This window comes from Myotis yumanensis, unplaced genomic scaffold (genome assembly GCF_028538775.1).
Source record: "Myotis yumanensis isolate MYYU_CA2020_CCGP unplaced genomic scaffold, mMyoYum1.0.hap1 SCAF_6, whole genome shotgun sequence".
In the NCBI taxonomy this organism is placed as follows: Eukaryota; Metazoa; Chordata; class Mammalia; order Chiroptera; family Vespertilionidae; genus Myotis; species Myotis yumanensis.
Genome location: NW_027223757.1, coordinates 3,319,900 through 3,346,220, shown reverse-complemented (window position 1 = coordinate 3,346,220; position 26,321 = coordinate 3,319,900). Strand labels below are relative to the sequence as shown.

At 46.8% G+C, this 26,321-nt stretch overlaps 1 protein-coding gene across 4 annotated transcripts in view; it reads left to right on the top strand.

Annotated features, from left to right (window-relative positions):
• Window positions 1-8,084: 8,084 nt before the first annotated feature.
• MAP3K4 (mitogen-activated protein kinase kinase kinase 4) overlaps window positions 8,085-26,321 on the top strand; it is an 81,358-nt gene continuing 63,121 nt past the window's right edge. For all 4 annotated transcript variants that reach the window (XM_070417379.1, XM_070417377.1, XM_070417378.1 and 1 more), the window contains exon 1: window positions 8,085-8,357. In XM_070417379.1, the coding sequence (XP_070273480.1) occupies window positions 8,224-8,357 (134 nt within the window). In that variant the 5' untranslated portion in view covers window positions 8,085-8,223. The remainder of the gene's footprint in view (window positions 8,358-26,321) is intronic.

Sequence of the window (26,321 nt, the reverse complement as noted above, 5' to 3'; positions counted from 1 at the left end):
AACCTGCACGGCCAGAATCCGGGGCTATTTCTTGGTCTGCGACTTTCATTCATTTCAGAAGACGAGTTTCACTAGCGTGGAGTATGCGAAAGGCACAGAAGGACCCGAGAACCACGCCTCTGGCAAGGAGTCTGTTGTTCAAGTGAGAGCTGCCAGTTGGGGGTGTTTTGGAGGAACTGGGACCACACTGAGCCGCCACTGCACTGGGTTGAGTAGTGTCACCCTACAATGCATGCCCGTCCTGGCACTCGGGGTGGGGCCGTATTTGGACGTGGGGCTGCTGCAGATGTAATTACTTAAGAGGAGGTCCTGCAGGAGGAGACTGGGCTCTTAATCCTGGTGTCCTCGCATGTAAACCGGCATCTGTAAGAAAAGTGCACAGAGAGAGAGAAGAGGGCCACGCGACGACGGACGCGGGGACCGGAGTTCCGCTGCTGCAGGCCCAGGAATGGAGGAGTGCTGGCCACGGAGCCTGGGAGGGAGGGGAGGAGCCAGCCCTGCTGGAGCCCGAGCCGCCCCCCTGGAACGGTTCTCAGAACCCAGACCCAGGAGAGAATGGATTCCCCCAGGGCCAGTGCAGTAAGCCGCCCAGTTGGGGGCAGTTTGCTGTGGTGGCCCTGGGTTGCTGGTACTCCTGCTCATGACAAGCAACTAGGAAATTGAACAAGATACATCCGACAACTGCTTGCAGATGGTGGGCAAGTGGTAGCACAGGCTATGATGGGCGGGGGGCGGACAAACAAATGGGTAGCAACAAGTCAGGGCTGAGCTGGGATGTGCTGTGCGCAGTGTCTGGGTCCCTGGACGGCGCTCTCCATGATGGCCGGCGGCTGGCCAGCTCAGCCCCTGCATTTCCAGCTCTGGCCTCCCCAGTGCCGCTCAGGTGAGGCCCTAAGTGAGGCGCTGAGGGGTGTGCGTGGGCCCTGTTCCCTAGGCCCACCTGCAGGGGGAGGTTGGGTCTGTAAGAGCGGTCATTGGCCCTGACTGGTTTGGCACAGTGGATAGAGCGTCGGCCTGAGGACTGAAAGGTTCCAGGTTCGATTCCGGTCAAGGGCATGTACCTTGGTTGCGGGCACATCCCCAGTGGGGGGTGTGCAGGAGGCGGCTGATTTATGTTTCTCTCTCATTGATGTTTCTGACTCTCTATCCCTCTCCCCTCCTTTCTGTAAAAAATCAATAAAAAATATATATTTAAAAGAGCGGTCATTGGGATCGCCCGAGGGATTTTCTCAGCCTGTGGGTGCTGGGGCCCCATCCCAGACCCATCAGTCAGACTTAGGAGAGAGGCATGACCCAGGCACTGATGATTCTTACAGCCTCCCCAGGCGACTCTGTCCTACAGCCAGGGGGGAGGCCCGTTGATCTCTATCTGGCTTTTCAAACCAGCCTCTGAGCCTGTGTGAGCAGCCCTGCTCCTTGTAGAACCACGGGAACAGACTTCTTACCTCAGCAGGCCTCTCCCAGCACTCCTCCACGACAGTGTGACTCCCATGCATCTGCCGAGCTGGGGGCGTTTGGTTTCATGGCTACTGCCACGCTGGTCCTCCCACACCCGCTGGGCACTTCTCCCGAGACAGCCACCGCCTCTTCCTGCTGCTCCCCTGGTGATTTCCTGCAGTGGCTCTGGCCCTCCCGCCACCGCATGCAATCAGGTGTATTCGCTGCCAGGGCTGCATAACCCAGTCCCACTAACCAAGTGGCTTCAAACAACAGACTTTTATGCTCTCCCAGTGCTGGAGGCCAGAAGCCCGAATCCAGCTGTTGGCAGGGCCCTGCCCCCCCTGAAGGCTCCGGGAGGACCCTCCCTGCCTCTTCGCAGCTTCTGCAGGTGGCCGGTATCCTTGGCTGGTGGATGCGTCACTCACTGCTGCCTCCGTTGTCACACGGCTTCTCCCTGTGTCTCTTCACATCGCCGCCCCCCGCCCCCCCGCCCCCTGTGCATGTCTGTCTTTGTGTCTTTTCTACTCTTCTCAGGAGGATGCCACTTGCATTGAATGAAGAGTCAACCTTGCTCTGGTATGACCTCCTCTTAATTTATATCTGAACCACAGCTTCGAAGGTCCCATTGCCAAAGAAGGCCACATTCCCAGGCACCTGGGTGAGGACCGCAGCGGGTCTTTCTGAGGGACACACAGCAGGGTCACCGCACACATGCTGACTGCACGTGGCCAGGGGCTCCGTTCTCTTTGCTTGGAGTGAACACATCGCCTTTTCTCTTGATCATCTTCTGTAGCAGATCATTTTCTGTTATCTACCCAAGCAGAGATATAGATCTAGGACACCCTCTCTAGTCTGTGTGGTCCACCCTCAGGCAGCATCCACAGTACTTGGGAGCTGGTCAGCAATGCAGACTCTCCGGTTTCACCCTAAGCCTGCTGACTGGGGTGTGTGCAGTTTTACGAGGTCTCCGGGGAATGGATATACACTTCAGATTCTGAAAAGCAGTGTTCTTAATGGCAAAGATTTACCTTCGATACTGGTGAGTGATCCTGGTTGCTGTGAACACATAATGTCCTTTGTTTAAATAGAAAAATTCAACATTCTTCTTCTTTTTTTCTTTAATCCTCACCTGAGGATATTTTTCCATTGATTTTTAGAGAGAGTGGAAGAGAGAGGGAAAGACAGAGAGAAATATCAATGTGAGAGAAACACATTGATTGGTTGCCTCCTGCATGAGTCCGACCAGGGCCCGAGTGGGGGAGGAGCCTGCAATGAGGTACATGCCCTTGACCAGAATCAGACCCGGGACTCTTCAGTCCCCAGGACAATGCTCTACCCACTGAGCCAAACCAGCTAGGGCACCATTCAACATTCTTCCTTAAATATCCTTTAATTATAGTTTGAAATTATAATTTGAACTAAAAACGTTCTGAAGTAAGGATTTCAAATCTTCTGTTTAACCAAAACTACTTGAATCAAATTGGAATGATCAAGTAAGCCCTTGTAAGAAATCTCTGCATTGGCATTCTCTCCAGCCTATCCCACCGCGTCTGGAGGAAGTCGGGGGGAGAGGATGACTAATCTGGAAAGATTTTTCAAAGGTTTTTTTTGTTGCCAATTTGGGGGAGAGCCACAAAATAGTTGTTTTCAAATGACAAGTAGACTTATTCTATGTAGCCCTAGATAGAACGTTGGGTAGATGTCTTAGGGAGGTGGGTTTGGAATGATAAATATTAACTTCCTAAGAATAAGGGTTGTCAAAACATGGAATAGTGCTCTATGAAACAGGAATTCAAGCCTCGGGCACTTTTGCGGTGGATGCAGATGAAAAACCAGCTCTGAGAAGATGGGTAGATTAGGTAGCGTCACAGGATGCTCCCGACTCAAGGAGGCCCTGGTAGCAAAACTGAAAACGCATGCCTCAGCAGGCTGGCCTTCCAGCCCTTCAGGGCTTATTTCAGGCCTTCGGTTATGAATCCTTCGGCTCCAACTATTTCTGATGTCTATCAGAGTCATCTCTCAGTAAAAAGCAGTGTTTTAGCCTCCATTTCAATATTCACCCACCACCATTCTCTTACTTCAAAGAATAGTGCACGAACTTTTTATTTGTTGGTGTGTAGGTGCCGAGGAGTCACTGAGATTCTCCACTGTGAGTATAGGGACCTCGGTTAATTCTGTTCTTCCTGATATTTTGGGGAACTTAAAGCTTCACATACATTGCTTTCACCCCTCATCCTGAATGTCTGCTTTTTATATAGCTTTTCTTTCTTATTTGTGTTCACCTTGGTTGTCTGACTCTTTAGAACACCTATTGAACATAAAAAAAATCTACCTCATCACGCTTCTTAGTCTACTTGTATCTCAGTAATTTTTTATCTTAGACTTAGTTTCCCAATTAGATGCATCCATCTATCTATCTATCTATCTATCTATCTATCTATCTATCTGTATTTTCAAATATTCATTCAATTCATTTTTCAACAGGTATGTAAGTGAACATGTACTACATACAGGGTGTTATTCTAGGTGCTAAAGATGATGTGATAGCAAGAAATACTGCCTGCTCTTCAGAAGGTCACAGAGCAAGAAATACACATGTAATCAACCAAATATCTAGATGCAGATAGGTTGGTGGATGGTGCTAAAGTAAGGGTTTGCCCAAGGCATTAGGGGATGCTAAGGAGAGCACCTTTTGTCAGGTTAGGGCAGGTGGTGGGGCTCAGAGAGGTCTTCCCAGCGTGGGGAGAGGGGCTCCCTGAACTGCTGGGGCTCCTGGCAGGGCTAGTGTGTGTAAGAAGGAAACACGTTCACATCTTGAAATCCGAAATATTGAAATCTGAAATGAAATGGCACACATTAGGAAGAGAATGCACATAACAAGACAAAAAAAGGCTGATGCAGTACGCAGAGTTAACTTGAAGCAAAAGTTCCCTGGATTTAAGTGGAATGAATATGTAGGACTAGTTAACAAGGCTTCTCCTAGTACATGCGATGCCTTACATATGGGTTAAACATAAATTTGTTTGGTTCCTACCGGAATAGACAATACCCGCAAGTGGAAATTAAAACCATAAGTCTCTGTCTCCCAGATGCTGGTCTATATATCACGTGTCCCAGATTTACAAGCGTGGAGAGCGGGGGACAGGCCCCAGGCTCCCTGTGGCCTCAGGAGTTATTTGTGAACCATGACATCCAAAACATGAAAACGCTTCAGCATGAGTTAGCGAGGATGAAACTAAATGATTCAGTCATGCAACTATTTGTAAAGAAAAAGTGAAATTCAGTAAGTATTAATGTATTACAATTTTCTTTTGAATGATTTGTACGACCAAATCGTTTGACTTTATTCTGACCAATTATGTCAAATGGCATTTCCCTCTCCAACGCCTTTCCGGTCTGATATGCTGTATATCTACTTGTTTTCTCTTTTACTTAAGTAGGATGTTAGCTCAACTAGGAAAGGACTTAGTCTGCTTTGCTCACTACTGTATCACTAGCACCTACTACAGTTCCTGGCACACACACAAATCTAATAAATATTTGTGGAATGAATGTTGTTGAATAAATAAAATGAAAGTCAATTCTGAAATTCAGCACTATCACGCCATATACATAATACAGAGTACAGACTATTGTGGCAAAGAAAATAGATTGAAGACGTTCTTAAACTACAGAGAAGTTTCTGTAATGTACCCTGATAATGCAATATAGGTAGTTTCACAATTAACCTTTAAATATAATCATAGTTAAGGTTTTCCATCTTGGCCAATTTTCTTACCAACATTTGTTCAAAACATATATTTTACATATTCAAGCCTAATCAAATGAGGTTATAAAACCAGCACGTTTGAATGAATAGAAATGCACTTTTTTCTTTTTAAATATTATATTATTGTTTATAGTATTACAGATATCTCCCATTCCCCCCATCCCCCTCCTCCCAGCCCCTACCCACCCCCCAGGTCTTCCCTACCCTATTGCCAGTGTCCATGGGCTATGCACCTTTTATATAATAAAAGGCCAGCCACCATAAGCGTAACGACTGGAATGACCAGTGACCAGAACCACCACAGCCCCTTGCCGGGCTGGCCCCACCCCCAAGCAAGCAGTAGGGGTGATCAGGTAGGCAGGCAAGTGGTTAGGGGTGATCAGGTAGGCAGATGGCCTCTCACAGGGCTGCCCCCACCCTCAGCAAGCAGTTAGGGGCGATCAGGTAGGCAGATGGCTCCCCAGCAAAGAAAGAGGCCCAGGCCACCAGTGGCAACTCTGTGGCAGGTGTGTGGCCGGCCAGCAATCGCCCCACAGAGGGAGGCCCAGGCCAGCCAAGCTATTGCACCCCACGCCTGTCGCCTGCAGAGGGAGGTCACCGGTGGCAGGGGCGGGGTGGGGGGGGGGGGGTGGTCAGCGCTGCACAGATGGAAAGCAGTGGCAGCAGTGGGGGTGGGGCCAGCTCCTGATCTCCGGCCAGGCCTAGGGACCCTACCCGAGGGGTCCCAGATTGTGGTGAGAGGGTGCAGGCCCGGCTGAGGGACATGCCCCCACCCAGTGCACCAGGCCTCCAGTAAGTATATAAGTTCTTTGGTTTATTGCTTCTCATTAAGAAATGCACTTTATTTTATTTTTTTCAATATATTTGTGTTGATTTCAGAGAGGAAGGGAGAGGGAGAGAGAGATAGAAACATCACTGATGAGAGAATCATTGATGGGCTGCCTCCTGCACACCCCCCACTGGGGATCGAGCTGGGAACCTGGGCTTGTGCCCTTGAGTGGAATCCAACCTAGGACTCTTCAGTCCAAAGGCCGACACTCCATCCACCGAGCCAAACCAGCTAGGGCAAGAAATGCACTTAATTTCAAATGCTGCTCTTTTTGAATCAACCCTGGACTCCACCCTATGGACAATTTAATAAACATTTGCATCTTAAAAGTGTGAACTTCCAGTGCTAATTAGACGCGATGCAGTGCGAGTCTCAGCAGTGTGTTTAGCGCTGCCATCATCTTTGGAAGTGAGTCCTCCCTTCAGTCCTGCGAGCTCCCGGAGGGCCGGGCCACCTGGGCCGGGGTGAGGTCAGTGCCCCTCTCAGCCCTGTTGGAAGAGGCCGCTCTAATGTTCTGTTTCCAGAACCTTTGCTTTAACGGGGTCAAAACCCAGAGTTTCCCGTGGATGTTTAAAAATTGCGCTTCCAGGAAGATAGTGAACCCGCAGCCCCAGGACTCCCGGTGCCCCAGGGCCTCCTCGCGGGCACATGACCAGGGAGCGCCCCTGTCCGTCTAACCCAGTTTCTGAGGATGGCATCACCCCGGGGATCCGCTCGCTGAAGTTACTAATCGCCGCCCCGCCGCGCCCCACCGAGAGCCCTCCGTGCCCGCCCCACGCCAAGGGGACCCTCCGTGCCCGCCCCACGCCAACGGGGCCTCCGTGCCCGCCCCACGCCAACGGGGCCTCCGTGCCCGCCCCACGCCAAGGGGACCCTCCGTGCACGCCCCACGCCAACGGGGCCTCCGTGCCCGCCCCACGCCAAGGGGACCCTCCGTGCCCGCCCCACGCCAAGGGGACCCTCCGTGCACGCCCCACGCCAAGGGGACCCTCCGTGCCCGCCCCACGCCAACGGGGCCTCCGTGCCCGCCCCACGCCAACGGGGCCTCCGTGCCCGCCCCACGCCAAGGGGACCCTCCGTGCACGCCCCACGCCAAGGGGACCCTCCGTGCCCGCCCCACGCCAAGGGGACCCTCCGTGCACGCCCCACGCCAACGGGGCCTCCGTGCCCGCCCCACGCCAACGGGGCCTCCGTGCCCGCCCCACGCCAAGGGGACCCTCCGTGCCCGCCCCACGCCAAGGGGACCCTCCGTGCACGCCCCACGCCAAGGGGACCCTCCGTGCCCGCCCCACGCCAACGGGGCCTCCGTGCCCGCCCCACGCCAAGGGGACCCTCCGTGCCCGCCCCACGCCAAGGGGACCCTCCGTGCACGCCCCACGCCAAGGGGACCCTCCGTGCCCGCCCCACGCCAAGGGAACCCTCCGTGCCCGCCCCACGCCAACGGGGCCTCCGTGCCCGCCCCACGCCAACGGGGCCTCCGTGCCCGCCCCACGCCAAGGGGACCCTCCGTGCCCGCCCCACGCCAAGGGGACCCTCCGTGCACGCCCCACGCCAACGGGGCCTCCGTGCCCGCCCCACGCCAAGGGGACCCTCCGTGCCCGCCCCACGCCAACGGGGGCTCCGTGCACGCCCCACCCCATGAAGAGCCCGCCGTGCCCGCCCCACGCCAACGGGGCCTCCGTGCCCGCCCCACGCCAAGGGGACCCTCCGTGCCCGCCCCACGCCAACGGGGCCTCCGTGCCCGCCCCACGCCAACGGGGGCTCCGTGCCCGCCCCACCCCACGAAGAGCCCGCCGTGCACGCCCCACGCTGACCGCCTGGGGGCTCGGCGCGCACAGCCGGGTGCGCAAACCCCGCGCGAACCCGGGTGAACCCAGGCGAACTGCCGCGACCCCCGCCGCGCCCGAGGCCCCTCCCTTCGCCCCGCCCCTTCAGTCCCCTCCGCCAGCAAGCCCCGCCCCCCGGCCGCCCGCCCCGCCCGCCCGCCCCGCCGCCCGCGGAGGCTTGTCCCTCACCGCCCGCCGTACGCGCCGCGGGCCAGTCGCCGTTCCCAAGATGGCGGCGGCGCGAGTGGCCCCCGCGGCGGGCTGAGCGGAGGCGGAGCCGTCCCTCCCGCACCCCAGGGCTCCGGCCCCCCCGCCCGCCGCTCGCTGCCCGCCACGGCCATGCGGGGCTCCGTGCACGGATGAGAGAAGCCGCCGCCGCCGCCGCGCTAGTGCCCCCGCCCGCCTGCGCCGTCAGCCCCGCCGCCGCCATGGAGGAGCCGCCGCCGCCGGAACCCGAGCCCGAGCCGGACCCCGAGAGCCGCCGCGCGGCGAGGTGAGTGCGGCCGCCGCCCCGGCGCCGGTCGGAGGCCGAGGGGGCGTGGGACCCGCTTCCCGCCGGGCGGAGGGCAGCGTCGGGGCGCCGGGCCGGGCCGGGCCGAGGGGCGGGGTGCAGCCCGGCGCCCGGTCGGCGCTGCAGGGACCCCCCCCCCCCCGGCGCCCGCGGCGGCCCTGCCTGCGGCTGTCCTGCGGGTGCGGAGCGTTGCGGGCCCCGCGCTCCCGGGACCTGCGCTCGGCGTGGGGGTCGCGCCGAAAGCCTCGCATCGCGACCGAACCCCACGCCGCCTCCCCGCCCCTTTCCGAGGGGAGTGGGCGCCGTGCAGCAGGCGCGCCCTGGCGGTTCCCCGGGACCCCCACGCACCCCTCAGGCTCTGCAGCCGAGCGGGTGGGCTCCCCTGCCCCCCGGGACCCCCCACACCCAACCCTTGGGCTGCAGGCGAGCGGGTGGGTGTGGATCCCGAGGGCTGTGCGGTCCCAGCACCCGCGCCCTGGCTCCCACGTGCAGGGACAGTCGGGTTGATTGTCTGAAACTTCGCTGCCGCAGGAGCCTCCGGGACGGAGCCCTGGCACCCAGAGTCCCGGCTGCGTTCTGCCCCGTGCGCACGCTGCTCGCGAACTTTGGGTCGTTTTCTGTTATTTTCCGGATCGGGAACTGGAACCCACCATCCCTAGGGCCCCCCTCCGCTCCGAGGCCGGTGCTGGTGCGTGGAGACGCCCCTGGCGGTCTCGGCGTCCCGGGCGCGCGTGCAGAGGCCTCCCCGCTCGCTCTCCAGGCCGGCGCTGCAATTGCAGGAATCGGGCAGGTCGGGCCTTTCTCCTTTTCTGCTGAACGAAACCTTAAACAGATTGTGTAGCTGTACGCACAGCTGACGGCGGGGGTCCCCTTCCTGCTGGCTGTGACCCAGTGGCCCGAGCAGGTTTTTGGGGTGCGGCGGGGTTCATTTTCCCTGCGGCTCAGACCCTGCTGCGAGGTGGGTGGCTTTGGGGACCGCTTCTCTGAAGAATGGGGCCTGGGCTAATGTGACGTCACCCTGCTCCTCTCCGGTACATCTCACAGTGGTGATTTGGGCAGAAAGTTCATTAAATAAATTTGTTAGTGAATTCCGCCTTTGAACATTTTGACTTATTTAAGTTTTTCTTTGAAAATAATAATGAATACTTACTAAATGCTTAAAATATGCCACTCTCTTTGCCTAACCCGTTTAACCCTTACAGCAACCCTGGGAGGGGTCCCGCAGTTGTTTCTCTGTGCAGACGAGGAAGCTGAGGCGCAGGGTTAGGGTCTGGTCCAAGGTTTCACAGCCAGGAGGGAACTCGGTCCTGGCTGCCCCTTCCGTGCCCTTAGCCGCCATGGACACGTGTGATTCGTTACCCAAATGAGCGGACCAGAAGTTATAATTCTGAATAACCACTCTCTGGGATAAAATGGATGTGAACATTTGCAGGTAAAAGTAAAAGGGACAGAGGGAAGTGCCATCAGAATGACTGTTTTTGCAGTGATAAAAAGAAGCCTTTATTTTTCAGCCAGGTTTTTGTCTTTGTTATAATAAAAATAGGTCGGGATAATGGGCTTCATCCAACTTTAAGTGAACAGCAGTGTGCAGAACAAGAAGATCTTAGAAATATTGTTCTTAGCAACATTGCAGTTAATTATACAATCGCTAATCTGTGAAACAGGTTCCTGGACAAAGCTGTTGTTTTCTTATACCCGCATTGTCAGCACCGCCTCTTCAGTACTCAGAGCTGACCTCTGGCGTGCTTGCTGTGTTCTCAGTAAGGATGCTTCAAAGGCTCTGCATCTGTCCATTTGAATGTCTTCTATTTACATTTTTTAAAAGGTCAACATGCATGATCAAAATGTGCTAGACGCCACATTTTAACACATTGGAGACTAATAATGGATGTTTGTGCTACCAAGTTTTGGGATAGCCCAGAATCAAGCTCCGCCTGCAGTCTTCGTTCCTGCACTTTATGCCAGTGTGCCATCGACTAGGGAGGCCGTGCGAGTGCAGTTTTGTGGAATGCAGGCCTGCACATGTTGACCAATGTGCCACTGTAGCAGGTGGCAGCCCGGAACATCTGCTCGGTGCACGCTGACGTGCGAGTTACGCAATGACGGAGGAACACAAAACAGGTTGAGAGGCGATAGGTGCTCTATTATAGTTTTTCTGCTTATTGTCACCCAGGGATACTTGTCCTGATTTTTTCTCTCTTGTCCTTATTTTTGATAAAGATTCATTATAAGGATAGCCTGTTGCTCTTGTTGGTGATTAAACTTAGAAATAAACATTCCTTATAATTTCTTTTTCAAGCTTCTGGGTCAGTCGTGGGAGATCTGAGAGTGCAAGGACAGCTGTTTGTGATTTCTTGAATCTGCACGTATCTTGGATATTAAGGCTGATGTAAGACTGCTCTATCTACTGTAACCTTCCGTTTAAAATGTTGGTTAAAAATAGCTTCATTGTTCTCATTTATTGACCTTGTAAAGTACATGTTCCATGGAATTAAATAACTTTTTTTTAAGCCAATGACTTTATTATTTACTTGATATAATACGGTTCTTGTAAGTTCGTTTGAAAATCCTGGGTTTTCACTGCTGGAAAAAGTATTTGAATAACTCATCACTCCTGGATGATTTGATCGCTCTTTCAGTTTGAATGTCCCCTCTGAGCCTGCTTGTTTCGGTGTTGACACTGGACGTCACCTGTTCTCACCAGTGAAACCCACTGTACGGTGCAGCTATGGAATCTCCTGGCCTCGTCAGTGATGGGCGAGGCTTGAGACCATTACAAGGGCAGATACCAATTGGGGGGCAAGAGGGGAGGCTTTAGGCAGAGAAGCAGTGAGCATGAAGCAGCAGTAACAGGAGATCCAGTGATGGCAGGAGCTCCCTCATGTTCTGAAATGGGGACAACTTGTCTCTCAAGAAGGACTTTGTGGTTCCCTTCAGTTGTCATGTTAGAAGTTGCTTCTACTTCCTTCACCTGTGATCTTTTGGTGTCTTGTAAATCTTGTTTTGAGCTCTACTGAAATATGGGGATATAAGGTCTTACTGGATACATTTGCCTTAATAACTTCCTGTTACTTAATTCCTCATTCTTCAGTGATTATGTTTTCATTCATAGCATTCTGTTGTTGCAGCCTTTTCACTTGACCAGGTGGTATGTTCTTTCAAAGACACTTTCACGGTGCCGATCAGTAGGTCATTGGAAATTGTTTCTTTAGCGAGAAAATCGAAGAGATGACAGAAAAGAAGTCTGGTCAGTGACTACTGTAGGTCTTTATAACCTGGCATTTTCTTGGCAGTCTAAGGTAAGCCAGGTCCAGGTCCTGGGCTTCAGCTCCCACTTAGCTGTGTCCACACCTGGTGGATCAGTGTGTTCCCTTGCCTGCAGAAAGCCAAAGTATAATTAAGAAATTGATTGATTAAGCATGACACCAGCAAGGGAATTAGTTGAATGATCTTTGTGACTAATGTTAACACATCAAGGAGGTTGGCTTGAAACCTGTAAGCATGCCCTTCTTCTAGGACAGTGATGGCGAACCTATGTCAGAGGTGACACGCGAACTCATTTTTTTGGTTGATTTTTCTTTGTTAAATGGCATTTAAATATATAAAATAAATATCAAAAATATAAGTCTTTGTTTTACTATGGTTGCAAATATCAAAAAATTCTATATGTGACACGGCACCAGAGTTAAGTTAGGGTTTTTCAAAATGCTGACACGCTGAGCTCAAAAGGTTCGCCATCACTGTTCTAGGATGAGTGGCATATGGTAGTCTTACTCTTAAGCTTTCATTTGTGTGTTGGTTTTTAATTTGTCACTATCTTCTCGCAATTAGTTGAGTTATAGCATGTTTGTTTTTCATCTTCAGTCTTCCTTTAATTAGTTTATGACAACCTTTTCTTGCTTTACTTTGAGGTATGTTATATCCTTGTCCCTTAAAAACATTTAAAAAATCCCAAGTGGTAGATTTTTACTAATGGTAAATCTCAGAGGATCACCTACTGTCTCCACCCTCCCATAGACCACCCCTGACCCTCCCTTCCCCACCACCAAAAAAAAATTTGGCAAAGTTTCTTACAAGGTGTGGCAAAGATGTCAGTGATTGGTGCTTTCATAAAATGTTTTTTTACTCTTGTGAATATCGTGTTCAAAAAAGATTATGATATATACTTCTGGATTTAAGTTATAAAATTAAAATTCAGAGCGAGATTGGAAGTCTGTGCAGCTATTAAAAATTATGTTTTGCATTACTTTGAATTGTTACTAAAATTGAAATTGTTGAAACTCCATCCTATATAATAAAAGCCTAATATGCTGTGTCTGGTCGTCCGGTCAGCCTTTCAACCAATTAAAGCATAATATGCTAATGATATGCTAAGGCCACTCAACCGCTCTCTATGACATGCACTGACCTCCAGGGGGCAGACAGTTGACCGGTTGACCAGTCACTATGAGGTGCACTGACCACCAGGGGGCAGACACTCTGACCAGTAGGTTAGCTTGCTGCTGGGGTACGGCCAATTGGGATTGAGCGAGATGGGCTGGACACACCCTGGACCCGCCCCCCTCCCCCCCCCCAGCCCTCCCCACAGTCCCTCCCTGGCTGGCCGACTTCCCACGTCCCTCCCTGGCCCCGATCGTGCACCAGTGATGTCCCCTTAGCCTGGCCTGCGCCCTTTCGCAATCTGGGACCCCTCAGGGGATGTTGGAGAGCCGGTTTTGGCCCGATCCCACAGGCAAGGCCCTGGGGCCCCACTGATGCACGAATTTGTGCGCTGGGCCTCTAGTGTGTTACATAAAAAGAAGTTGTTGCCAAATGTTAAATTAACTCAAATTTTCTTATTTTAAAATTCATTTTCTATGAACTATCTGAGCAGACTATATCCAGCTCGTTTTCTTAATTATTTAGTTCATCCTGGGTAACATTTGTAGATTAGCCCTGGCTGGTGTGGCTCAGTTGGTTGGGCATCCTCTGGTGTACCAAATTGTTGGGGATTCTATTCCTGGTCAGGGCACATGCCCAGAAGGGGGTGCAGGAGGCAGCTAAACTATGTTTTGCCCATATTGGTGATTCATTCTCTCTCTCTCTCTCTCTCTCTCTCTCTCTCTTCACCTCTCCTTTTCTCTCTCTAAAAATCAATTCAACATCTTAAAAAAAAGAATTTGTAGATTAGAAACAACACATCAACAATAATAAAGGGCTTGCTTTATGGGTCTTTTATATTAACAGCACTGTTATTTAGAATCATAACATACAACTTGTATGTTATGTTAACACGCTTTTCCCTTTTTAAGAGGCATATTTGAAACCACTGTATTTTAAAAGGAACATTATTCCTCTAGAAAGTAGGTGTGGTAGGTACATTCTTATTTTCCACAGACCTCACTCATGTAATGGAGTACAGTTTGTCTGTAGATATTTAGTCACTAGCAGCAAAGGCAAAATGACAATGAAACGTGGTTCAAAATTTGTTTTTGACTAAAAGGACATTCACTTGTCATGTTTTGCAGACACCAGTAGAAGTATTGGTCTCATGATCATATGGATGCCAAGTGTTTATAAGTAGAAGGGAAAGCTATTAAGAATATATCAGGCATTCTGTCAAAGTGTTTCGTAAGTGGATTTCATTTCAGCATAATTTCAGAGGAAGTAAACCTGCTCTGGAGAGAAGTGGATACTAAACTTGAAGGTGATCAGATTGGCTGGCTCAGTGGAGCTTTCTCTCCATGTGAGCAGGCTATTTGAGGATAATGCTGCACTGAAGAATGTTCTGAATAGGGCTTATTAGAGGACAGCTCTTGTAGGAATGTGAAAATGTCAACCCTTTTAACCTTTCAGTGGAAATATTTTGGAAGAAAATTTATACATACATTATTTTCATTGTGCTATTAACAATTCTAAAGTCTTTTTTATGTAGGAACATAATGTAATGTAAATTGGTTTTCTCACAAAATATTTAGAATTAATTTTTTGATGTCCAAGTATTTCTAATTCAGATAAAGAATTAAGTGCATACTAATGCAAGTCTTCTGGTTGGTAGGATGCTTAACATTCATTTAGTCAACTTTCCAGCCATTACTCATACATAGCCTTATAAGAGTTTAGAGCTGGCAGGGAACTTGGAGCTCATCTGGATCATTCCTTGTATTTCAGAGGTGAGAAAGCTGGCCTCGAGGCTGCAGCTCCCCAAGGTCATGGCTGGGGATCCCGGCTCTTGCTTCCCTCTCCTGTATGTCACACTGTGCTCCCTTGTTAGGGTCCAAGGCCAACGAGCTCAGCAGCCACCTGACTCCCCAGCCCAGTGTCCGCTCAGGCCCACATGACCAACTGTGGAATATTGTATCTTCTGGATTAATTAGACTTTACAGGACAGAATAGTGATGAAAGGTTCGTTTTCAAAGGGGAAAAGGATCAAATCTCCCCCAGACTCACTGTACACAACTTTCCCCCCATAAAACTTTATTTCAAGTTCACAAAATAACGAGGAGCCAATGCTCAAAGCTGTTTAGATACCTTGTTGTTCTTTTCTGTGCTCAGTCTTTAGTGGAAGTGGGCAGTAAGATGGTAATTTCTGTTCTGTGGTAGTGAGATTGAAACTGTCTGCTTTGTAACCTACAGTAAGAAATATATTTTACATCAGTGCATGTGTATGCTGCATAACCAAAATAAACATTTATGAAACGGTGCTTGACCTTGTAGTTATTGTCTGATACCCTCTGATTTTTCTTGTTCTGTTCTATGAAAATTTTTCATCACGATCCATTACATTTATTTAATTACCCACAGATGGTTTGTTACTCTCATTTCAAAAGAATGGCTCTACAAAAAAAAGATGGTATTGTACTTTGTCCCTTGCCTCTGGAGATTAAGTCAGGAGAGCAGTCACAGTACTTATCCACTAAATGATCAAAGGCATTTTGAAGACGGTAGACAAGGCTAGAATCCGAGTATTTCGTCCTTGAAAATAGTATTACTTCCTGGAGACAAGAGTAAGTCTTGTCTTGGTTGCTTATCCATTGAACACAAGGATTGTAAAAATGAGTTTAAAATTTAGGATTAATTTTAGAGTAAAATTGTGGTTGGAGTATGAGTACCTTAGGTAATTTATTTATTTTTCTCTAAAACACTGATACATATTTAAAATTTTTTTCAATAGAGCAGTCCCAAAAAGAAAAGGGAACTCATTCCTCCCTGGTGTGTGTGCGTGCGTGCATGTGTTCGTGTTTGTGTGTGTGTGTGAGTGTGAGAGAGAGAGATTAACTGGTTTTGACTGGTGGTGGGATTTTTGTTGCTTTCTGTATACTGTTCTGTTTCCCAGCTCACTTACCTGAAGAAATAGGACCATCAGAAGTAAATTGGGGAGAAATACTTCTGGAAACAATCAGAAACATTTGTCATGAAGCTTCAACCCCAAACTGAGATTTTAAAAAGAAGCTCTTTTTACTTGGCTCTTTGAATATTTAGGTGTTATTTAGCAGAAAACCAAGGACCACGTGTGTATTGAGGAACGATTACTAAAAAGGGAGAATCATTAGCCTGACTGAGTAAAATGTAAAAACTCAGCCTTATTTGTACTGACTAGGCGTTGGTAGTGGCTCACTGCTTCATCCCACATACCCATTCAGCCTCCTGTACTATGTATTCATATTCTTTGCAGACTCTCTCATATGAAATGCATACCATGTGTCAGGCAGTGCTAAGCCAAGACCATGGGGCTCCAGTGGTGGGTGAAATAGACGTGGGCTCTGCCTATCACCAGGCCCCTCTAAGAGCCTTGATTAGGCCCAGAGTTTTCTGAGTTGATCTCCATACCCTCAGATTTAGCTAGAATTAGGGGGAGGGGGTGTGTGTGTTTCAGTTAAAGTCACATTTGTGAAGAGACCACACTGCATTCCTACACAAATTTGCCACTAACAGTGGCCAGCTTTGCGGCTGCTTTAAGCTTGAGACCGGCTGAACCCCTTGCCTGTTAGAGCTCAGGCGTCTCCATCCACACTGAGCGTGCGCCCTCCCTCCCAGTGCCGAGCTCCTTGCCTGTGTGCATTGGTCCCAGGGTGTCAGCTGCCCTTGCTTCCCTTTCCTACTAGAGTCATTCCACGCGACACTTACCTTGTAAATATTTTCATGCTCCTCAGGCAGGTGGTAATTTTTATTATATATAAGCATAATGTGAAATTCCTGCTTTCAGGGAATTTATAACCTAATTAAGGAGAAGAGAGAAGGTAATGGAGACTTCCTAATTCATGGTCTGGTGCAGAGATAGGTATAAATGTACATCTGCCATCTGTCTGTGTTGCCATCATTTACGTGGTATAACCTGTTTTAAAATATGTGTTGTTTTTTTAGAGAGAGGAAGGGAGAGGGAGATAGAAACATCAGTGATAAGAAGTAATCATTGATCAACTGCCTCCTGCATGCCCCCTACTGGGGGTCAAGCCTGCAACCTGGGCTTGTGCCCTGACCCGGAATCGAACCGGCGACGTCTTGGTTCCTGGGTCCACACTCAGCCACTGAGCCATACCAGCCGGGTAGCGTAACATGTTTTATATAGTGGCTGCAGTGAACTTGTGAAATAGATGTGCATTTTTCAGAGGAAGAAAATGAGTCGTTACGAGATGTATTAGTTCAGAATATCTGGAGCCAGGACTCGTTCGTGTCTGTTATACTTCAGAGTCAGGTTCTTTATTCTGTATGCTCTCTCCTTAGGCATAAATGTGAAAGGAAGTGGTGAAGGACTTAAATCATAGTTTAGGCTGAGGTGGGCATGATAGATTATCTGAACAAATTGTGAGCATTTGCCATGTTAGTAAAAATATTAAACATTTTTTCAAATGGCTCCATCATATTTCATTTTATGGTTATACTATGAACCATTTAAGTCGTTACCAGTTTCTTACTATCCTAGAGAGCACTGCAGTGAGCCTCAGGGTACACAACTCCCTTTGTTCTTCTGGCCACTCCTGTAAAATCATTTCCTGAGCATAGAGTTCGAAAGGAGTTTGTTTAAACACTTGGAAGAATTTTAAATCTGGACTTGCCTTGGGCTCTGGTTTAATTCATCCACTTCTAACCATGAGGTGGTTATGTGGTCCAGTCTCATCTCTAAGGAACTTAGGACTTAGATAAGATTCATATCATATCATAGCATATTAAGCTGATATCGTTGAATTTTACCTATTAAACATTTCCTCCTGGAAAGATTGTACAAATGTATAGGCCACAAATAGTGCTTACCTTACTAAATATTCTTTTTCTAGCTTTGAGTATTACATAAAGTCTTTGCTAATTTTGTAGGCCAGAAAGGGTTATCTTGTTTTAATTTGAATGTCTGGTTACAAGCAAAGGTGGGACTGTTTTCATGGATAACTATCATAGCTAACATATGCTGTAAGCTATAAAAGAGCGTATAATACGGGTTTTATATATTTATACATCACTGTGAATCTTGTTCTAGTAGCCATGCATATAGTAGGCAGTAAGTACCTTTTGATGGAATTAATAGGAGTCGAGCCAATGAATCATCACCGACATGACTGTAATAATTTCACTGGTTCTTGGACCTCTTCCTTTGTGTTCTCTGTTTGCTTCTGTTTTCTCAGAATTACTGAACTAATGAGAGACAAAAGAGTGCCCTTTCTTTCAGGCTTTTTATACAAGATTTCTACTCCTTTTTGCAGTACTGGGGGCTGCATCGTACATACCTGATAAGAGCTTTCCTGCTGGAGCTGGTGTTTGAAGGAGAGTTCATATAGAACCTGCTTTAAGATCCCTGTTTCAAACCCTTGTTTTAATAGAAATAGGATTGCCTTCCTTTTCAGGACTTTTTGTTTGCTAATGCTTTTTCCTATTAATTTTTTTAGAATTTGAATAGTAGGTGATTAAAATGAATTACTTTGGTTATTCATAAATCTGTGCCATAAGTTTCCAAAATTTATTATTCACAATTTATTATTCAGGGGTGAGATAGCCATTCTTAGTATTATGGTGCTAAAAGCTTGTTTACTAACCTTAAAGAATATAAATATTTGAATCCTGCACTAACAGAAACGTTGCATCTCTAGGATATCAGAAAGTGCTCTCACTGGTCCTAGCCACGCCAGAAACATGTAGTGGCGTTTTGTTTGGTTAATGATTTCTTTTCCTCCTCAGCAGTAGAGATGAGAGTAGAACTGTGTGTAGTTTTTCTGACAAGCACATGAGGAACTGCCAAAAATGTTACTTATTTGGTCTTCTGGTACCTTCTATAGTTGAGAAGTATGTCATTTTTTTTTTTAATATATTTGGATATTTAAGTGGCATCAGCTTTATCTGTTAAACCCTAAGTTTTAGATCTTTTCTATTCTTCCTTAAAAATTTGGTTCACAAAGAATTTTTGTGATCTTATGTAAATTAGAAACTGGGACCCAGGGAGGTTAAATTGCTACACAATAAATAGGTTGGATTCGACTATCTGTAAATATTTCAGCCTCTAAAATGAGATGATGTTTACCTTTTTATATTAATCTGTTTTTAAGCAAAAATTTACCTCTCCTTAATTCTCTAAAGAAACTGCTATATGATCCTATTGTAAAATAGTTTTAAAAAATTATAAGTCTGCGATTTAGTAGTATACAGTAAGCTATTTTTGTTGATATTTGGAATAAACAAATATAGGACAGCTGCTTTCAGACATTGGACATTGGCCTTACATGATTGTCATCCCTGAGACCAGGTAAGCACACGAGGTGAGCGGTGTGATTATCCTGGCTCTCTGCCAGCGAGTCTACTCCAGACTCGGTGCAGGAGAGGAATCGCCGGCAGTCCAGAGTGGTCTTGCTGGATTGAGAAGGCAGATTGGAGTTCAGGGAGGCAGTTCGAGGTTGAGGGTAGAGTTTTGGAGATGAGGGAATGATGTAGAAAAAGCCAGAAATCTGTAGAAGGCCCCCATGAGTCTTTGAATACAGAATGCACTTGCATAGGAAAATTCCACAAGGTTCAACCAAGAGCCACTAGGGAGCTGTGAGCTTAAAGGTTTTCAGAGCTCACATGGGGCTGAGAGGCATTTGAGTTCCCAGTGATCAGAGTGGAAAGTCTTGATTGTGTTGACAACTTGGGACATTCACTCTTTGGAAGGTTGACATCTGAGTAGTAGGGCGACACTATTACACGTGTGGAATTACCCTAACGAAGCTTGAAAACAAGTCTTGAAAAGATAAAATGAAGTTGGAAATAATTTAACAGCCTGCAAAAACCAAGTCCAGTACTCCTTAAAAGAAGACAGTGATATCCAGATAATCAACAAATAGAACATAATGTCCAACATCTACTCAAAAAATTACTAGACATGCCAATAAGCAGGAAGAGATAATCCCATAACCGGGAGAAAAATCAGTCAATAGAAACAATTCCAGAAGTGTAAAATAGGTTGGAAGTAAAAGAAATAATTGTTAAAAGAGTTTGAATTATGTTCAAGTATAAATGAAAACATGAACAGTGGAGAATAATAAAAGATATAAAAAAAAAAGACCCAGCCTGGCCCATGTTGCTCAGTGGTTGAGCGTTGATCTATGAACCAGGAGGTCACGGTTCAATTCCCTGTCAGGGCACATGCCTAGGTTGCTGGCTTGAATCCCCAGTGGGGAGCGTACAGGAGGCAGCCTATCAGTGATTCTCTCTCATCATTGATGTTTCTTTCTCTCTGTCCTTCTCCCTCTCTGAAATCAATAAAAATATTTAAGAAAAGGACCAAATGAAACCTCTAAAGATGAAAAGTACTGTATCTGAAATGACAAATACACGGGATGGGATTATAAACAGAGTAGACACTGCAGAAAAAAGTATTGAACTTGTGGACATAACAATAGAAACTACGCAAAATGTTGGACAGAGAGTATGCAGACCCGACAGAAAGGTACAGGGCGTCAGTGCCATGTGGGATAATACCAGACAGCATGTATGTCATTGGAGTTCTTTAAAGAGAAAGGGAAGGGAAAAAAGTATTTTAAGAGATAATGGCTAGCCGAAACCGGTTTGGCTCAGTGGATAGAGCGTCGGCCTGCGGACTGAAAGGTCCCAGGTTCGATTCCGGTCAAGGGCATGTACCTGGGTTGCGGGCACATCCCCAGTGGGAGATGTGCAGGAGGCAGCTGATCGATGTTTCTCTCTCATCGATGTTTCTAAACTCTCTATCTCTCTCCCTTCCTCTCTGTAAAAAATCAATAAAATATATTTAAAAAAAAAAAAAAGAGATAATGGCTGTAAATGTTTCAAATCTGATGAACACTGTGAGCTCATAGATTCATAAAAGTTCAGTTAGGATAAACACAAAGAAAATTATCCCTGGAAAATTTCTGCTTAAATCTCTTATTCTTTTGGCTTTACTTTGTTGTCAGACTTAAAAATAACTTTATTCTTGTAATGTTTCTTTCACCCGCTTTCATGGCTTTGTTTTTATTATATTTAGTTATAGCCTTGATTATGAATCATTTAAGGATTTTTCTAATTATTCCTAAATTAAACGTGTTACTAAGTTAAGTGTTGGTTTATTTTAATTAATCATTTTTACAGGCAGTGTGGAGAACAGTATCATTCCAAACATAAAACCAACAGCATGTCACAAAAGATTGAAAATTGCTATCTCATTTTGGTTAACTTCTTGACATTTATGTGATTTTTAAAAGTCAGCTTTGTGTAAAGTATATGGGTTGGACGAGGGTTGTCTCTGTACTTGGCTAGTGTGGAAGCAACCTTGTAGCTTGAGCATAGAGTTTGATTTAGTCATGCATCTAACACATTTATCCTTTGAGTGTCTAGTATATGTCAGGAGGTGATATTTTGAAAAGGGAACCCTCTAAATATGTGGTAAAAATTGTCTAGGGCAGTGCTTTTTAACCGTTTTTGGGCCAGAGACTGCATTTGAGAATCTGATGAAAACTATGGACTGTTGACTTCATCTGAAAAACGCATACGATAAAAATTTACATTCAGTTTCAGGAGACTCAGAGTCCCCATGATTGAAATATAATGTAGTTTTCATCCTTTAACTATTTTCCCACATTCCCTATATTTTGTACATGTTGCCTTTAATTATATGCTGTGAGGCATTTCTGAAGCTGTACATGGTGTTTATATTTAGAATACACAGGACCTTAGGCCCCACATTTCCAGTAAATTTCACATTGGCCATATGTATTCAACCACAGTTACCAATTATGTTCTCCTTAGTGAAGAAAACTTTTAAAATAAAAATAGGAGCTTTTTATTTTTTTCTTCTAAAAATTTTTTTAGATCCATTTAAATATTTTCCAGTTTACATAGTTTTTAATTAGAAGAAAGTTGTATTTTTCATGAGACAAACTTTACTTGTGTGTATCTTTACTTACCTCCTTGAGGTTGGGCAGTGTTTTCCTCTTAGATGTTAACGTGTCATTTTTAAGGATTTCATACTTCCTAAAGACATTGTTCTCTCAAGTAAACAGTTCTTTCTCCTCTGTTGGCTCCTGGCAGGTGAATTTGTTTTGCTTGTGTGATTAGTATAGACAGAATAGCTGTTTATGTTGACTTTAAGATGAAATAGTCACGAAATAATTGTGTATGAAAAAGTCAAAGTAGTGTTAGAAAATTGCGTGTATCGTATGCCCGTCTACTGGTGTCGGGTGATGTGGCCAACACTTTGGAGGGAAAGCTTGGTTCACTCACGTCCTGCCCCTCCTTCCTGCCCTCCTGGCTGCCCCTTTCCCTTAGGGTGAGGGGCGCAGTATGATCTGATGACTGCTGCCCTGGGTGCTCGGCTTCACTCTGCCCCCTCTGCTCTGCTCATCATGGCCTGTCAGTGTTGCAGATGAGCCTGTGCTCAGATCGTCTCCACATTCCTTCTGTCTCAGCCACTTTCCGTCTTCGGTCAGTGCCTTCAGAGCTTGCAGGTTGCGTTTAAACGTTTAACAGAGACTGTTAAACATCCCCCCAATGCTCGAGGCTTGGCGCTAGATCCTGTCTGCTGGTGTGCTTTGTAGTCTTCCTTAGTAACGTGATTCAGAACTGTACTTTAAATCCGTGAGTGTGCGCGGATCTCCAGGAGGACAGGCGTGTGACTCTTGTTCAGCACTGTATTCTTCTTCAACACTCGTCCAGTGGCCATTGTTGAATGAAGGGGACACCGGGCTGGCCCGATGATGCTCTGTTCGAGCAACAGTAAATGGTCCAGGGAAGGCAAGGTGGTGGTGTTCTTGTAGTTGGTAGGGAAGGAAAGTAGCTACCTGAAGGAGAGAGGATTTGAGTTCCACCTTTTATTTGCTCCTCAGAAATAAGTAAGCGCACAAAACCCCCACTCTTTTCCCTCATTTACGTTGTAGCCACGCTCGGTCTCCCTAGGCCTGAATTTAGTTAGACTCAACATCTTACCCAGGCTAACCCCTTATTTACAGGTGAGAAAATGTAGACGTAGAGTGGCTAAAAGTTTTCACCAAAGCTGTGAGCCCTATAGCTGACCAGAGAACTGGATCTCTGAACTGTCCCCCAAGAGTTTTTTCCAAGTTGGTAGGGACCTCATTCCACAGGGATAAGCAATACCTTCTTATTCCACAGAGGGTGGTCATCTCTGTGCCTGCACTGGGAGAGGGCAGAGGTACCCGTGACCTAGGAGTGAGTGATGGGCTGAAGGTGGGAGGGGCCTGGGCCTTGGGGTTAGATCAGGGCTGCAGGTCTGGCCCAGACACTTCCAACAGAGCAGACAGGTGACCTTTGCACCTCCTTTTCCTATTCTGTAGCATAGGGATGGTGATGGTACCTGTGGGGTTGTTGGGAAATTAAATGGGATAACATTTGTAAAGAGCCTAATTGAGTGTCTAATCTGTAACAATAGGTATTCGATAATGTGTACCTCTCACAACCAGTGAGAATTGGCCTTCTGGGGAAAGAATCCTTTCCTAAAATTGTGCCATCAGGTGCTTCCGAGGATTCGATGAGATTATGTATGATATTTAGCATAGTGCCTGGCAGATGGTCACTACTCAGTACTTAATAATGGTAGCAATTACGCTGATACAATGAAAACTGCTCATTGCTATGGAACAAATTATACAGCTGATTAAAAACATAAACAAATCTGGTGTGCATCCAGTTTTGGAAGTCACTATTTTAAATGGCATTTCCTCACCTACATTTAAAAAACTTTTAAAACCACAGTCACCAGTTTATTCATAAAGAACTGCTTAATTTTATAATTAATGTTACATTTTTCCATTTGGTCCTGGCTCTTAGTCTTCTATACTTGTAGAGTAACACCAAATTTATTCAACATTGTCATGTATGCCATTAATTCTTAAGAAAAACTTATTTTTTAGAATAGTATAGATTTAGAGACAGTTGCAAAAATAGTATAGAATTTCCCTGTATCCTGACGTGTCCAGTTTCTCCTATTGTTAAACATTACCGGGTACATTTGTCACAGCTAATGAAGGAATATTGATAATTTATTGCTTACTCACCTCTGAACTTTATTCAGATTTTAGTCATTTCCTCTGTGTTCTTTTCCTGTTCCCAGATCCCACCCAGGACACCACATTACATTTAGTCCCCATGTCTGTTAGCTGCCCTGTGGCTGTTGCTCAGACTTTGTTAAAGAGCACCGGTTGGGCATTTTGTAGACTGTTCCTTCGTTTGGGTTGTCTGCTGTTTGCATCATGGTTTGACTGGATTGATGGATTTTGGAGGGACGACCACGGAGGTAGAGTGTCCTTGTCATGGTGTGAGGGGCACTTTTTTTCTCCTACTCTTTGAAACTAAGTCACTCAAGGTGCAGCCCACACGTAAGTGGCGGGGAGTTCAACTCCGCCACCTCAAGAGGAGTCTCACAGAAATCCCTGGGCTTTTTCTCCACAGGAGAGGCGCCTCTTCTCCTGTGTATGCATTTATTTAGTAAGTGTTTATATCCATAGGCACTCATGGATTCGCGCTTACAATTTATTTTGTTGCTCAGATAGTTCCAAGCTTTGGCCAGCAGGAACTCTGCCCCTCTGTCCTTCTAACATGCTCCCATTGGGGTGTGTGTGTGTGTGTGTGTGTGTGTAGTACTTCCTCATTTGCTGGCTCCAGGCTCATATTACATCTTTTTGCCCAAGTCCTGGAGTCAATCAGCCATTTCTCTGGGGAGTCCTGGTTCTTTTATTGGAGCATAGTATTGGAAACCAAGATCTGGTTCCCAGATAAATGAGCTCTTTTTGTGCTAATGTCAGAGCAGGAATGAGAGGTTTAATGTCCAAATTGCCCTAATTGCTTTTCCCACTTTTCTTTTTATTCTCATATGCTATATTTCCTAGATTTGTCTTCCTAATATGTGGAGTTCATCTTTTGAATGCATATGTGTGTCATAGGGCATATTTACAGCTAACTATTTTATTTATTTACTAGAGGCCCGGTGCACGAATTCGTGCACGGGTGGGGTTTGGCCGGCCTGCCCCGATTGGGGCTGATCGTGGCCAGGGGGAGGGGCTGTGGGAGGTTGGCCACCAGCTCTGCCCCTGATTGGGGCCCGGCTGGCCGGAAGGGCGGGGGGGGGGGGGGGGCTGTGGGAGGTGGAGGTGGGCCGGCTGCCCCCGCCCCAATCGGGATGGGGAGGCCAATCGGGGGTGGGGCCAGCTGGGGGGAGGGGCCGCGGGAGGTTGGCTGGTTGGTCCTGCCCCCTATTGGGCCGGTTGGCTGGCTGCAGTGGGCATCATAGCTACTGTTTGTTCTGGTCGCTGGCTTTTTATATATGTAGATTATTTTTTGTTTATCCTTACCCGAGGATATTTTCCCATTGATTTTTTTCCCCCATTGATTTTTAAGAGAGTGGAAGAAAGGGAGAGAAGGCAGAGGGAGGGAGTCAGCAAGAAACATCAATGTGAGAGAGACACATCGATTGAATAGCAATCAAACCTGCAACCCAGGTATGTGCCTTTGACCAGGAATTGAACCCATGACCCTTAGGTGTGTGGGCCAATGCTCCAACTACGGAGCCACACTTGCCAGAGCAATACTTTAAAAATAATTATTTTTATTTGAGGGGGTGGGGAAGGAAGAAAGAAAGAGAGACAGAGGCATCGATTTGTTCCACTTATTTATGCATTCATTGGTTGATTCTGGTTTGTGCCCTGAGGGAGATGGAACTCTCAACCTTGGAGTGTCAGGACAGCTCTAACCCATTCAGTGCCTGGCCAGTGAATGCTAACTTTAAAATCCAAATTAGGAAAAAAGATAACATGAGCCAAGGAGAGTAGAACAACTCATGTGTTTGTTACAAAGTAGCTCTTCAGTCCCTTGATTTTTGAGAACAACAGGAAAGTAATTTATGCTCTAAAGTGATTTTTCCACAAATAAATTATAATTAGATTAAGGGAATTAAAAATATTCTCATTCATAAGAAGAGTAGGTAAAGGGAGATCATAATTCTTTTTTACTACCTCTAAAGTTTTACACATTTTTCTTGTTTCTCTTTAAACTCTAAGGTTTGGTATGCACTTGGCATAATATAAGTCTCTTTGTGTTTCCATATTCAAATTTTCCTACCTTAGACCCATAGTTCTCTTTAGATAAGCCTCAAACAACCTTTTGAATGAATCATCACTTTTATGTTATGTTGCTTCTTTTTGAAGTATTTTTTGTTGTTGGCATTTCATTTCAAAATGCATCCACAGTGAGACCAAACTGGTGTTTATTTTCACTCCTTGCTTTGAAAGGACACCCCTCACCTGTGCTCCCTGCATCACTTCATCTGTACCACCAGGTGCATCTGGGAAGGTGGTTCATTCCATCTGATTGTCTCCTTGGAATCTGTTACACAGACCAATTAGTATTGGCTTGCAAAGCTTTGAACATAGTATAGATATACTCACACTGTTTTTTGGAGGTGTAAGACCTAGTGAAAATAAGAAAGCACACCTGAAAAATGTCTTATTTTTTTGTCCATTTGTTTTTAGGTCCTCAACTGTTTGC